This window comes from Bacillus rossius, chromosome 2 (genome assembly GCF_032445375.1).
Source record: "Bacillus rossius redtenbacheri isolate Brsri chromosome 2, Brsri_v3, whole genome shotgun sequence".
NCBI classification, from domain to species: Eukaryota; Metazoa; Arthropoda; class Insecta; order Phasmatodea; family Bacillidae; genus Bacillus; species Bacillus rossius.
In genome coordinates, this window is record NC_086331.1 from 79,479,742 (window position 1) to 79,495,884 (window position 16,143).

At 38.8% G+C, this 16,143-nt stretch overlaps 1 protein-coding gene across 11 annotated transcripts in view; it reads right to left on the reverse strand.

The window, feature by feature from the left end:
- LOC134529396 (membrane-associated guanylate kinase, WW and PDZ domain-containing protein 1) overlaps positions 1 to 16,143 on the reverse strand; it is a 356,729-nt gene that overhangs the window by 217,834 nt on the left and 122,752 nt on the right. For 9 of the 11 annotated variants that reach the window (XM_063363421.1, XM_063363420.1, XM_063363423.1 and 6 more), the window contains 3 exons: positions 15,185 to 15,344; positions 13,865 to 14,076; positions 21 to 116 (listed from right to left, as the gene is read on the reverse strand). In XM_063363421.1, the coding sequence (XP_063219491.1) occupies positions 21 to 116; positions 13,865 to 14,076; positions 15,185 to 15,344 (468 nt within the window). The remainder of the gene's footprint in view (positions 1 to 20; positions 117 to 13,864; positions 14,077 to 15,184; positions 15,345 to 16,143) is intronic. The other 2 variants (XM_063363424.1, XM_063363422.1) reach the window with 1 other exon arrangement.

Genomic DNA, 16,143 nt, shown 5'->3' on the forward strand with positions numbered 1-16,143 from the left:
TTAATATAAAAAATACTTACTAACTGGCCTTTTCTGTGTTGCATTAATAGTATTTGCACTAGGACGTGAAGCAGGAATACCGTGAGGTTTGCCAGCTTGAGAATCAGCCACACTGCCTGAAAATTATAATTTGTTTGTAAACAATGGCACCATATAAACAACTGTATAAAACCTGATGGTAATAATACGAAGCTATAATAACATAGAAGTTTATAAACCTTCCTAAGGGACAACTATATTAGTATGTTCAGATTACTCGCCTCCAATCAAGGAGTAGACTTGATTTCTAGCTAGATCCAAACCAGGTTTTCATATGCAAGCTAATGGGTTTTTTGTGTAATTCCATTTCCCCTACCAATTCATTCGGTCAATATTCCACTCTCATATAATCACTCATTCTACCTGTCGACAACCTCCTAGATGGCGCACCCTAGGCTATGGACTACAAGAGCACGTCAGCAAACATTCTAATAATAGGTCAGTAAACTATATCTCAAAAATCTCCTACCCATTCTTGCCATACAATAAAAAAAAATCTTGTTAACTGAAAGTAACCACACAAAATGTTCATATAACATTATTAACTCACATGGATTAACTGGAAACAAAAAAAAAACTTAATCCAATGCAGTAGCAATGTAATAAAAAATATATACGTCTATTTTTTTTTGTAAATGTAATAACAAAGAAAAGTGTCACACTTCTAATTTTTCTCATTGCTATGAACAAAAACCCTAGGGCATCTAAATAATTACAGTTGAGTTGACTCTGATGATAACATTTCCCCCAATTCCAGTTCTGATTCCTATTCCAAGTTTTACTTCCTTGCTGACTGAAATTATGACCATTCAAGCAGAAGGTAAATCGAAAGAACACTCCTGAAGTTAATACAGTAAGTATGGAAATTATAAGGCATAAATTTAATGAGTGGCAGGAAATGCCACCAAAACAAGCAAGTTTTGTTAAGGAATCTATGTCAAGAAACACAATACTGGAAAGTTACTTAACTTTGAATAAAATGTAGTACTTTTCTACAAAAGTAATATAAAAACCATAAAATGTACGACAATCGTTTATGACCATAGTTTGAAGAAAGCTAGAATAAAAACAGCATTCCTCTAAACTAATACTCCCCTGGTATTGACCACGGTAGTATGCTAGAGTCTCAACAAACAGCAGATACTTGTATTCTTAGAAATGTAATCTACAGAGTGCGCACCAGTATTATATTGTAGTTTACTCAATGCCAGTCCTTACTGCCTATTTTTCTGATTGGACTGAACGCTAATGCCACTGTTAAGTTATTATCACGAGACACACACCACAAACAAGGAGTTGAACTGTGACATTTTATCCAGAATACTTCAAACAGAAAATCAAGTGAATTCCTCACAAATTACTGTTAAGAGAACTAACTTTACGCTAGGGCTCGCTAAAAAGATACTTATCAGTCACAAGTGTTTTTGCTTTCATATAGGACAAAGAGTGACGGTATAAACTCACATGTGTTATTTTAATTTAAATACATCTTATAATTATAATATATTAAAATATTGTTACGAAGTGGGAAGCAGGGCCACGACGCGTTACCATGTACCTGAGCGAACCTTCCAGTGATAACCTGGCCTAAGGGCGCATACCATTGGGGAATTAGGGCGGCCAGGCCTCACCACCCACTGCCCCACACCCTACTTCCTAAGTGCTCTTATGTATCTCTGAGTGGCCTGGAAATCCTGTGGGCTTACAGAGGCCGCTGCGTGGAGTGGCATGAATAATGTGCTGCTATTCTGGACACTCCGAGTGTCGGCTCGGCTTGGGATGACGCAAGGTATCACAACCACTCTAGTCGGTTACAGAAAAATGGCCAACAGGCATAAAAGCATTGACGCGGGCCTCCACGGGAGTTCGGAAAGTGCGAGTTCGGCGAAGACGAGAGACCCCCTTTGTGAGCAGCGCGACGCAGAGCGACGGATTCGTGCGAGTGCAAATGAGTGGCTCGATACTGTGTGTGTTGACAGGTGTCAGGTAAGGGTCAAACCACTGTTGAGCCTAGCTCCAGTGAAGAGTATGAACTGTGGACTTGACAGATATTTAGTGACTTGAGAAAACATTAAGTGTGGTGATTTAATTAGTAATGTAAATATTAGTACTAAATAAAACTGTATGAAAATTAATTGGACTATCCTTATAAACCCTTTTTACCCACTCAACATTCTGGGGTCAGAAGTGGGATGGTCATTAAATGATTTACGAATAGTTAATAGTGAATTAAAAAACTAGTAAAAAAAATAAGAATTTAGATGAGATTAAAATTAGTGTTAGGAACTGTATTTTGAGTATAGATGTAGTAAAGTTAGTGTTAGTTTTAAGTAAAAGTTTAGGTTAGTTCATAGGTGAAATTATAGTGTAGTAATAGGACAATAGTGATAGTGACAGATTGATAGTGTATGTGGACAAGGAAGATGGCTGCCGACGAACTTTGGAACATAATGGCTTTTTTGGCCAAACTGAAGAGTGGCCAAAAAGAAATTAATAACAAAATAGAGAGTAACCAGGAGAAAATGGAAAATAGCCTGAAGAATGAAATGAAGAATTGCCAAGAAGAGATAAGGAATACCTTCAAGATGGTACTTGAAGACATGACGAACCAAAAGGAGATGAAGGAAGATAAGCGTAATGAACTCACGGGAGCTCAGCAAGACATGAAGAGGGGTCAGGAAAAAATGCAAGGTGAACTGGTAGTTGCTCAAGAGGAATAAAAGAAGATGGATGAAACCAGTATTTATTCAGAAGGTGAAGTACAGTGTTTGGAACCGCATCTTCAACAACAAGAACAGCAACTTGCCCGACAGGAGCAACAGCTAGCCGAACATAAAGAGCTGATGGCACAACAGCTAGCTCAGCTTGAGCAGACCAACAAACTGCATGTATCAGCTATAACCGAGGAGTGCCGTTAGATGATTAAGGAAGCTACAGCTTCTGCAAGCTGGAACAAGTATTCCAGGGATGTTAAGGTGGAGGGCACTTCCAACGGCCACCTAAAATTCAAGTCATCCACGTTTGAAGGTCAATCGTCATGGGACGTCTACGGGCGACAGTTCAAAGCAGCTGCTGAATTTAATAGCTGGGGCGAAGAAGAGAAGGCTACAGCTTCTTGTCCTGGCCCTGCAAGAATTTCCGTTAGAGCTGCTGCAGACCATACCAGTTCCAGACCAGAGAGACTATGGAGTACTAGCAGAAGCCTTGTGCTGAGGTATGGCAACTGACACATGGAAAAGGTGTCTAGAACAGCCCTGAAATATCATCAACACGATCTTAAGAAACACTCAAGGGAATTTGAAGCTGATATTGAATGGCTCGTGCATCTCGCCTACCCAGAAGCTCCTGCAGAGTTCCACCATATACCGACTCAGAGATGCAGAGATGCAGCCAACTCTTTGTTTGGCCAGGCACAAGAAGAGCAGGAATGCCTTGATCCATGCCTTGGAAATCGAGGCAGCACGAAACGCCTCAAGAATAACAAGCATCAGGACAAGGAGAGCTGGTCTAGAGCCATACAATGAAGCAAATGCCAGAAATGCCACTAATGAAGGAGACATCAGGGCATTAAGAAGTTACTAAATGAAATTCCATGTACCCAAATCAGAAGAGCAGTGCTTTGTTTGCAAAGAACTAGGACACATCCAGTTGGACTGCTAGGTATGCAGGAAGACATTGCAGCAGGAAGATAAGCAGGAGCAACAACAACAAAAATAAGGAAACAAGCAGTAGCGTGTGAGAGGGTGCATGCCAGCTCTACGGGAAATAGTAGCCCCTAGGATTTTTCCTGTATCCTTACTTTGAAGAGGCCATGGCAGTTTGTTGCTTAGTGACTGGATCAATAGCATACAGTGTTTACTTACTGTTGACACAGAGGCATCAGCATCTACAGTCCGCACAGACATTGTAAGTAGGGAAAAGCTGAAGAGAACACCCATCCCCAACAGACTCAAACAGCCGCCAGAGACACTTCACCTGTGCATGGACAGCTGGATTTGAAGACAAGGATTGGAACTTGGAAATTATAACAGACTTTTCTTGTTGCTGATATCACTGATGAGGTCATCCTAGGAGTGGACATCATGAATCGATATGGATTCGTTTACATGAAAGACAGGTACTGCGTATTAAAGATGAAGAGGTGGCCTTGTTTACCCCCGACTAATAGGAACTTTCTGAAATGCAAGTGGTAGTAACAAAATCTTTTTCAATTCCAGCAAACCATGAGCAGATAATAGCAACTAGGATAATGTGAGACCCTAGGGGCAACTTCAGCTGACTAAATGAGCCAGATATGACATTAGGATTGGAAAAGCTCCTGGTTGCTTGAAGCATTGCAAAGGTTGACGAGGTTGTACCAATCAGGGTGGTCAACCTCGATTTGCGAACAAGGGTTCAGAAACAAGGGGAACCAACAGGTAGCTGACTAACGCTCTCTTGGGTACGCCAGTATGAGTATTCTTCAGTAAGAACCGCTCTCTTGGGTATGCCAGTGTGAGTATTCTTCAACTATTAGACATACCAAGCCACCACTGAACCCAAATCTAGAACAATTATTAAAGTGATCCCAAAATAACCTAACATATGAAGAAATAGAAGAAGTCACCCCTTTTCTAGTAACCAACCAGAATATATTTTCCTTAGGGGATACTGACCTTGAGAAAACAAGCCTGGTTTACCATTGCATCAACACAGGTGATGCGGAACCAATCCAACAAGCATCACGGCGGCTGCCTATAGCAAAATAGGAAGAAGCAGAGAAATTTTTTGCAGGTATGATGAAAGCCGGTGTAATAGAACCATTAGCGAGCCCTTGGGTTTCGTTTTAGAAGCAAAATAGCAAAGAAGAATGGCCAAATGAGGTTCTGTGTGGACTACCGGAAGCTGAATGACATCACTAAAAACGACAGCTACCCCGTCCCACGTATCAAAGATACACCCGATACACTCTCTGGCACCAGATGGTTCTCTACACAGGACCTAAAGAGTGGTTACTGGCAAGTGGAGCTGCACCCCAAGGATAAAGAGAAGACTGCTTTCTCAAAAGAGAGTGGGCTGTTCCAGGTCACTGTTACCATTCGGGTTATGTAAAGCTCCTGCAACTTTTGAGAAATTGATGGAACATGTGCTGCATGGCTTGAATTAGAAAACATGTGACGCCGGCTGTCAGTGCTCCCTCTGGTCACACAGGCCGTTGTGTGTCCTTAACACCTGACTAGGACGTGTGCAACGAACACGCCCGCGCGTGCCATATAGGGTGAGTTAGGGCAGTGCGCCGAACGTCGTGACACTAGTCACGGCCGGCTATGTTGTGCGACGCGCCCAGCCAGGTGTGGCGTTGCGCCATCAAAACATAGTGCACATGTAATTTTATTTCAGAGAAAAACTAAAAATTTTTATTTCCTTAAAAACTCTAACTAATTCATGTTGATCCAGGTGCTTTTTTGTTACAACGCTGGCCGTCACCATCTTCCCGCGCTCCGTAACTTTCCGTGGGAGGTCGAGCCCTCCCTGGCCGGGTTGCCAGACAGCTGGGGGAGTCGTGATTGTGGACTCATCAGAGTTGGAGCCCTGCGCGCGGGCAGCCAGTCGTTTCACGCTGAAACCGGATGTACCAGTTTAGTGTCAATTCATCCGCTTCGAATCGCTGCGTCACAGCAAGAAAGGAACTATACTAAATATTCTCAGCCCATTCTGAACTATAAATCGTCAGTTTATTCACCCTGTTAATCTCAAGACGCCTCCACGTCGGACTTTAGTTTTGCGATAGTAATTCTAGTGTTAGAGTTAGTCATCATCCGCGTGCTTTGTTTAGCCAATGCCAGGGGCGTGTTAAGAGCTGAAACGTCCGCCATGTGTAATTTTGTGATATCATGATTCTTTAGGGTAGCCTGTATGTATTCAGCCATTTTTGTATTGTGTGTTCAATCTCACCGCCGTTCGGCGTATTCTTAACATTAGTATCCCGACATGCCACGTGTTGCCATCTTTCGTACTCGTAGTTTCAGGATAGCCTGCACCCCTTGTTTGACATTTTGCCGATTTCCGCTAGACATTAATAAGTGTCGTCATTTGAGGGCTGCGTGTACGGAGATTAAAAGGTAGACGATGATACGGCCAGTTGCGTGACGGCGCCATGTACAATGTGACGTATTAATGAATTCAGTTATACTCAAGTGTTTTCTCTTAATCATCACGGCGTCCTGAGTGGCCAAAACAGCCCGGGGGGTCCTCTGTCGACGCGCCCCTGCCTGCAGCCACAAGGCAAAGAACCCCGCCCTCAAGTTAAAATTATAATTTTATTAATTCAGGAATAAGGCAGCGGGGACGGCGTCACATGCCTAGTATACCTGGACGACATTATTGTGATGGACAGTGAAGGAACATTTGCGAAATCTCCAGGATGTGTTCGACAGTCTTTGTCATGCACAATGTTAAGTTCTAAGAAGTGCTTCTTGTTCCAGCATGAGGTAACATTCCTGGGACATACTTGCGAACAGATCCTAAGAAGATCAGGTCTGTTAAGGAGTGGCCTCAACCTAAGAATAAGTATGATGTAAGGAGTTTCTTGGGACTCTGTGCCTAATATAGGCGGTTTGTGCCTAGGTTCTCAGCAGTCGCAAAAACCCCTGCATCAGCTGACCGAGAACAAGAGGCAATTTCTATGGACTTCAGCATGTGAAACTGTCATTCAAGACCTCAAGGAATCCCTGTGTACTAGTCCCATACTTGCCAACCCCCCTCAATAAGGAGCGTATATCCTAAACACAGATGCAAGAAGAAATGGGTTGGGTACTATGCTTTCCCAGGTTCAAGATGGAAATGAATGAATAATAATAGCATATTACAGCAAAGTTTTGTCTAAGCCTGAACGAAACTATTGTGACACAAGAAAAGAACTCCTGGCTGTAGTGAAGTCTCTACAACAATTCCACAAATACTGATATGGGATAAAATTCCTTTCACACACTGATCATGCCCCACTTAAGTACTGTTAAGAGTTCAAGAATCCAGAGGAACATATGCTAGGTGGATTAAATAGATGATTTGTCGGATAGAACACAGGAAATGCTAAATTCACAGCAATTGTGACGCTCTCTCCCGAAGATCTTGAAAGATAGACCGCAACCTTTGCAAATGGGCAAAAAAAAAATAGGGAAACTGAGGCATTTGGCTAACAACCAAACTAACGGGGAAGATAAATGGGATAATGCCAGCTTGAAAGCAGCGCAGCAACAAGATCCTGACCTGGGACCCATTATAAGCTGTCTAGAGAACATTAGCGGACATCCATTCATGGCATAAGATATCCAGTGACCGAAGAGCTGTGAAAGCTTATTGAGCACAGTGGGATTCTGTAAGGATAGTGAATGGACTGCTAATGGGAGCATGGGAGAGCCAAAATGGAACTACTACTTCCAAAGAGTCTACCGGTAGAGGTGTTGAAAGAAATTCATGATGGTACCTTTGGTGGTCACCTAGGGGTGAACATAACTCTATCTAAGATCTGCCAATGCTATTATTTGTTCAAGTGTCGCCAGGATGTGGAGGCTTGGTGTAGACAATGAGAGGTACGCTCGGCTAGAAAAGGGCTACAACACCGTAGTCGTGGGAAAATTAGGACCTACAATGTGGGAGGATAGCCATTGACATCTCTGGACCATTTCCCTATACTAAAGATAGTAACCGGTATATTCCACTAGCAATGGATTACTTCAGTAAGTGGCCAGAGGCTTATGCACGTCCTAACCAAGAAGCCACTACAATTTCAGATGAACTAGTCAACAACTTCAATTGCAGATTTTGGGTACCAATGGAGCTCCACTCAGACCAAGGCTGCAATTCCAGTCGACAGTGTTTCATGAAGTGTATCGGTTGCTGGGAACCAGAACTACAGCCATACATCTTCAGTTTGATGGCATGGTGGAGAGGTTACACATGAGGAAAACCTTGCTAAGGTTGTGGCTGACCTTCAACAGTATTGGGATTAACATATCCAGTTATACCTGATGGCTTATAAAGATGCCATCCACGACTCCACTGGACAGACCCCTGCGAGTATTGTGTTTGGACAGGAGTTGAGACTGCTCTGTGACATCAAGTTCGACCATCCTTGCCAAGAGCCAACCAGCACAACTGACTATGGCAAACGTCTGGAGGAGCATATGGCACTCATACACAATCAAGCTTGTAAGAACTTCCAATTAGCGACAAACCGAATGAAGACTTGGTATGATCTGCAGGTTAACTCGACTGGTTATCAGGAAGGCGATTTGATGTGGCTGTACAACCCACAGCGAAGAAAGGGCAGGTGCCCTAAGCTTCAAGCATCATGAGAAGGCCCATATGTGTTGAAACGGCTAAATTATATGTGTACAGCATCCAGAGGAGAAAGAGGGGACGAATGAAAGTGGTACAGTAGGACTGTGAGCGTGAACACGTGAGTGCGTGCGTGCGTGCGTGCGTGCGTGCGTGCATGCATGTGTGTGTGGGGACAGGTGCAAGGTAAGGGCTGAGCCAATGTTGAGTCTAGCTCAAATGAGGAGTGTGAACTGTGGACTTGTCATACTTAGTGATTTGTCAACAGACATTAAGTTTGGTGAATTTTTGTGGACATTAAATATGGAGATTAATTAGAAATATAAATATCAGTAGCAAATAAAACTGTATAAAATTGATTGGGCTATCCTTACGTATCATTTCCACCCCCCCCCCCCCCTCACCAAATCACAATATAATGGTTTGTTTCTTTTATAACAAGCCAACAAAAACTAACTTTGCACTAGCCCCCCCCCCCCCCCCCCCCCACCCCGAAAGGCGAAAGGTACATGTCACAATACATTTTATTTTTGTTTTGGCAACAAATGGACGCTGCAATGCTGTACATGAAATTCTCTTTTATTGTTTATTCTAAGCCATCTCATTTTTAACATTTTAACATTTTATAGTTAAAACATGAACTTTTTGTAAAAATAAATTTTGGTTATCACCAAATGGTTTTGTGGGTTCAATTCTGTCTGAATGCATGTTTTAATGTATTTCACAAATGCAGAAAATCCAAGAGTTTAGCAAATTTAAGCTGGTGTATAGTTTATAATCTTTGAAGCAGCTTCAAAATTGTGTAAACGATAATATATATATTTTTTGCAAACTGCCCACATCGGAAAAAGTAGCGATTATCTTGATAACCAATATTCAAATTCAGGCCATCACTAGTGTATATACATTATGTATACTAATGATGTTCATTATACCGTGTTTTATCGCATAATGGTTGCACGCGCGTAACCGTCGCAACCATATTTTAGGCTGTCAAAATTGGGATAAAAAAACTTCTTGTGTAAACGTCGCATGATGTTTTTGGTCCTTTTAGTAGATGCCGAGCGCTTTGTGTAGGTATCTTTTCTGTACAAAACAATGTATTTTTAAGTAGAAATCTAATATTTATTCGGTCATTACCACTTACTTAATAAATGAACTGAAAAATACGAAGTTTTTTGACGTGTAAATTTTCTTATAAAGATGTTTTTAAACGTTATTTCCTTTATCTGATGGTCTGTGTCACCGTGGTGTTGGTATAATCTAAAATTTAATTTTGGTCATTTACCACTTATTTATTTAATTAACGGAAATACAAAGTTGTCCAACGTGTAAATTTTCTTTTAAAAACGTTTTTAAACGGTATTTCCTTTATCTGATTGCCTGCCTTACCACGGCGTACCGCTTATAAAAATGTAGCCAGCGCATCATTCAGGTTTGGTTATGTTTCTTCCCGTATACAGCGCGCGCACGTAGTCGAATATCGATATCTCGCCGATTGGATGCAACGCGCGCTCTCTGGCAGATGCCGAGTTAACTACATTTGATAGCCCGCATTCTTTCGTGGCAAGTGTGTACTACGACACGCTAGTTCACGTCCGATTCAAGTGGCTTGCGTTCGTGTTAGAGTTTTGGTTATTCTATTTAAAATTGAAGAAAGGTTTTTGTTTAAGGAATTATTAAGGGGCCCGCCTCGTCAGGGGTGTATGTGTGTTAGTGAGGCGGGATGATAAGTGCGACGCTCGATGGTATTTCTAGCGCGGTATCGCCTCTAAGCGCAAGGCTCTGAATTGACGCGTAGTCTACTCGTCGTCACAGGATAACTGTGAAATTTGAGCGGTGACCACAACATTATATGGCCGATAAATGAAGATAAAGGTGTAATGCAAGTCCCTTAAGTGCTTTCAAGAATCTGTACTGGTTGTTTTACGCCTAAAAATTACTCTGAAAACATGCGTTTTAGCCATTTTAACTCTTCTAGAAATACAGTTTAAAAACATGATCCAAAATTAAAAGTACTTTTCGGGCCTCAGCGAACTCTTAAATGCTTTTCGTAAACATACCCCACTGGGATATCTTGAGTAGTTTTGAAATCGCGTTGTTTTTCCTGAAGCTCTACGCACCGTCTGTGTGACCAGGTAGGCGGAGCCCTTAATATAGATTGTTTGGCGTGCTATTGTATACTCCACCTCTTTTTAAATAAAGGTACTTTCCATGAACGGGTTTTGTTTTTATGAATAACTTTACCTAACAAAAAAAAATTTTTCCGCATAATTGTCGCACCCCTACTTTTCAAACTTGATTTTAGAATAAAATGTGCGAGGATTACACGAGAAAACACGGTAAGTTTTTCTGACTGTGAGGTCATTGGAGATGGAAACAAAACAAAACAGAAATGATTTGGGAAAGAAATATTGAAGAATAAACCCAGAAGTTTTCTGGAGTGATTTTAGAAAAGCATGCAAAATTAAAATCAGGAAAGACTGTAATTCAAACCTGGGTCTTAGGGCGGGATTCATAGTCAAAGGCTTGTTTGGCGAATAAGTAATACTTTATAAAGTAGTGCTTATTCTTCAAGTAGTACTTATTCCAGCAATGAATTCATAAACCTATACTTGACGAAGTAATACTTGAACAAGCACTACTTATATTGGCCATGCTGTACTTGATGAAGTATCTCAAAAAGTAAAGGACGAATTTGGTGTCAAAGTAACGCAAGCAAATATACCGCTGTAAATACATAGTTTACCTGTTTGAAAATAAAAATGCCCAAGTTTCAAACCATATATGCGTTTAAAATAATGAAATTAATACGTAAGATTATATTTATACTTTATTTGATAGTGAACTTGAATAACATAAATATGAACATGTATTAAAAACGAACTTACAACTACATAAATATGTTTTGAATCTTTGTGTTGTTAAATTATGTTGGCCATATTGTGTTTGTGATCTATAAGCAGGTGAAGTTAACCACGTGGTAGCGAAACAACTTTCATGATTCGTGATGGCTAGTGGGAAAGAAAAGAGAGGAAAACATTATACTGATTCGGAAAGAATTTTGTTTAAGCAGTTGGTCTTAAAATACAAAGCAGTAGTTTCTTTCCTCAGTGCAGGTTCAATTAACGGCATGATAATTTGGATGACTGTGTTCTTGCTGAACCTGAAACGTCGCTTGAACTCAGAATCACTATACCATTCGAAAGGGTTTAATGCATCTTGTACGTAGCGCTTTGGTGTCCGTACATTGACATGGTCCTCGTAAACTTCATCCGCAAATTGTTCAAAATCGTCCCAATCACCAAAATCCATCACGCTAGCTGCAGAAGAGGTTATGTATGTAGCCTGTATTGTTTACAAAACTAAGCGGCAACGATTTGTTTCGTTTCTTTCCCCAAATTGAATTTGTTTACTCTCTCAATTTTAATTAAATATATGGAAAAATTAACGGGAATTAATAACTAACATAACCTATTCCTTACAACAAACAAATCCTTAAGCCCACCCCACACAATGCCCATTTTCTGCTATAACTTCTGTTATACCCATAGGTATAAAAATTTTCATAAAAATTTGTATAGCAGAACCGCAGAAAGATTTCTTAACTCCATACACACGATACCTAGAATGCTAACAGAAAACCAGCCAACGCAGTTGCCGACCAAAGCAAACATATCAGGGGAGGATAAACCTGTCGAAGTCAACTTATCAAAATACTGAAAAAAAAGTGAAAGTTACACCTGTTTGTGTTAAAAATTATGTAACTTGCGGAAATATTATTTGATATTTTATCTTATATTTTTCATTTTCAAATAAATAACAAAATTGTTTTAGTATTTAAAAACAAATTAAGAGCAATTTTGGAATTACAAATATATTTTTAAGTTGTAGGTTAATTTCAAAATCTAAAAATATATAAATTTAAATGTAGTTTATGTACGGTTTAAATTCTAATATTAATTTAATTATACAGTTAGTCAAGCTAATTTCATTGTAATAGTAAAAAAATGCTACAGATTCATATATGTTATATATAAGATTTATTGATTACTTATATATTTAACTACATAATTAGAGGAATTGAAACTAATATTTTTTGTAACCCAGTGAGACAAATAAACACGCACATACCGCGAAATAAATTTAAATCTTAGGTGAAGAAAAACATTTTGCATGTTTTTTTTTTACCCTCACAGGTGTGTCGCTATGAAGTATCAGTTTATTCATTATTAATTTATGGACACTCGTTTCTTAATAAACGTTGGCATTTTAATTATAAAATTAACTTTTGGTTTAAATTATTTGTGAACATGTGATTTTACTTTACTTTTTTAAAAGTAAAAATAAATCTAGGTACGTAGTACTATGAATAAAATCAATGGACTGAGACACCTAAATGTAGTTAATAATATTATATCATAAATTAATTCTAATAATTTATATTTGCAGAAAGCACAGTATGTACAATTTAATTATCTGTTATTTAAAAAAAACTAAAAAAAAATTGGACTGATGAGGATTCGAACCACATTCAAAATCACCCTTCTACCACTACCATCGTGCCCTTCGCCACTACGCTACCGCAACTTCTACGGATGTGATAGGAGATAATGGGTAATATAAAATGCAACGTATTTTCATAACGTATTTTAAAATTTCCGATTACTTCTTTCTGTGGCAATTTCAGCTTAACAAATATATTCCATAGTAGTTTTACTATTATAAAGTTTCATTTGGCATACCATTACATTTGTTACGTCCCTTAATGTTGACAATACAGACTATATACGGGGTTATATTGCAACACGTGGGTCCGCCATCTTGACGGCTCCAGCTCGTGGGTATAGCAGAAAAATAGAACACATTCTATTACGGTTTTGGCTAAGACTTCGGTTATAAAAACTTTTATACCCAGAGCCAGACCCCTTGGAAGGGTGCTGAAATGTTACCCACACGGGCGCAGGCGCGCTAGCATAAAAATTACATGAAAACTGCTAAGGAAATGGGTGTCGTGTGGGGCAGGCTGTACCGGTACTTGAGTCACCTAGATAGCCGACTTCATGAAGTATTACTTATATCAATGAATAAGCACGGCTTATTTGATTATGAATACTTGCGAAACAAGGCAAACTTATTTCATGGCTGTGAATTCGTATTGAGCAGTACTTATTTGACGCAGTGCTTCGTGAAGTATTACTTGAAGTAGTCCTAATAAGCAGTGCTCTTTTTGTTCGCTATGAATTTAATGCCATACTTAAGCATGCATATAAGCAGTACTTTTTTCAAGTATTGCTTATATCACCACTATGAATTCCACCCTTAGAAATCAAGACCAGTGCTACCACTGTGTACTTCTCACTCCATACTATTGTACATCTAAGAGCAGCAAGTCCTATGGTGAGACAACATCCACATATCTATAGCAACACCAAAATACATAACAGTAACAAAAATAGGTTGTAACACTTCCTAACATTACTTTAGAGTACTTTGGATAACTCACCACTACCATCTTGAGCTGCTTGCTTGGCTTGAATCACAGGATTTTCATACTGAGTTTTCCTGTTAACATGATCTATGTAGTAGGTGCCATAATGAGGGTCATCAATCTTCTCCCAGCCATAGGGCAACTCATCATCAAGGCACTCTTCCAGAGATTTCTTCTGAAATTTTGAAAGGCGTGGATCCAGCCAATGTGATGTCCCTGAGTTATGGCTAGCAAATACATATTTAACATCAAAAATAAAACAAAGCAAAAAAAATTATATTCAGAGACAAGTTACTAATTACAGTCAATATTTATTTTAAAGAAAACGTGAAAGCATAAAGATATAAAAATTATGGAGGACCGCTATCAAGCTAAGCAGCAGTAACATACTGTATTATTTAAGATTGTCATGACTTGTCATATGGCTCTGCTGTATTAGTTAGGGGACTGTCATCTTATTATTCAATTTAAAATCTGATTAGATGGCCGGATTGGTGATTTTAGTTCAGGAGTTCTGAAATTAATTTAGCTTTTGTGTTGTCTGTTGTTTGTTGTTTGTTCCATTAATTTTGTGGTGGCATTAGTTTTACTACTGGGTTAAAAGTTGCTTCTTTTCACAATTGTAAGAGGGTGCTAATACCCGGCCTTTTATTTTTTACTTATCTTGATGAACATCGGGTACTTTAGTTTATGTTCTGTGATGATTATACACTTAATTTCCTTTTAGCCTATTTTGTAGCCAATTTGCAATTTATATTCTTATTGTACTCATTAAATGTTTGGTAAATGTTATGTAGTGTTCAGTTTATTGTGTACATTCTGTTTGCTTATTTCCAGTAACATTAATTTTGTTTCATTGGTAAAAAATTTTTTTGAAAGCTTCTTATATGGTCTTGATTGTTGTCACTTAGCTGTAATGATGAATTTTTATTGAATTGGTGTAATTCATTGCAAAATATTGATGCCAAAAAACACATACTTTTAATACATCTTTTGGCATAAACAGCCAAAATCTTTAAAATTTTTAAAAACATATGTGCATATAAAGTGCATATTAATGTAGATACTTAAACTCTAAATTCTATCTTTATAGCAAGTAAATAATGCTCTGCCCATTTTATCATTCAAGTATCAAGAATCTGCCTATATGGAATTAGAAATATTTCAAACCAAAATGATAGTGAGATCAAGTTGTGTTTCAATTACAAACTAGCTCAAAGCTACACAGCCAAAAAATGCATTAGTGTGTGCGAAAAACTAAACTAAAAGAAATATTACATATTTTGTTTGGGTTAAAATTAAATGTACCAAAATAAATGTTCTGAAACAACTAACTCAATAAAATAAACTTCTCCTCTCTCAGTGAACGCCTTCTCCCAGTTTTGAGGCAGCGGCCCCAGATCAGATCGAAAGGAATCCATTCCATCACCATCACGATAGTAATTTGGAGGTGCTGCAGAGGTGGGCATGTTTTCCCTGCTTCCTCCAACAGGATCTGGCAAGAAGAAAAACAATTGCTTTAAAAAACATGAAACTTACACACTGCCAAATATTCAAAGTAAAGATTTCTAAAAACAGTTCATTATGTACAGTTGTAGCAGCATCACAAAAAATTTTGTTTTACAGAGAAACCTTCTAAAAGTGTTAAAGCTTTTTAAGTTTTCTCACAGTTAACGATGTTTGCTTAACGTCCGGTTAATTTTACATTGAAACAATGTTGAACATTTCCCGAAATTACACTGCCCATGAAACACACACACAGCCTTTTTCCAATGCATCCAATTGGCAAGTTATCGATATTGATGTTCAACTATATGTACGCACTCTACACAGGCATCAACTACTAGCACTGAATACATTTTCATACATGCTACACAGCCGTAGCAGAATAGATTGGGATTGTAACATTTTAAAACGTGTCCGAAAGAGAATTTACACAAACAACTACGTATCTTTGATAATAAAGTTAGTTGACTGTAATGGGAAATCTTGATATGCATAAACATAAGAAATAAGTTTTTTTTTTTTTTTTTTTTTTTACTTTTTGTCACTTGAAAAAATAACAAATATTTTTTGGTTTACCAAACTTTTCCCAATAATTCCTGAAAATTTTCATTTCCCAGAATTTACCCGGTTATGATCATTTATACATGGGATCGTCCATTAATAATCACGTGAGGATAGAAAGGGGGGGGGAGGGGGGAGGTCGGGAAAAATCACGAAATATCTTAAGGGGGGAGGGGGGGTGTAGAGAGATATCACGTGTATTTATTTTTTTGCCCGATTTCTACTAA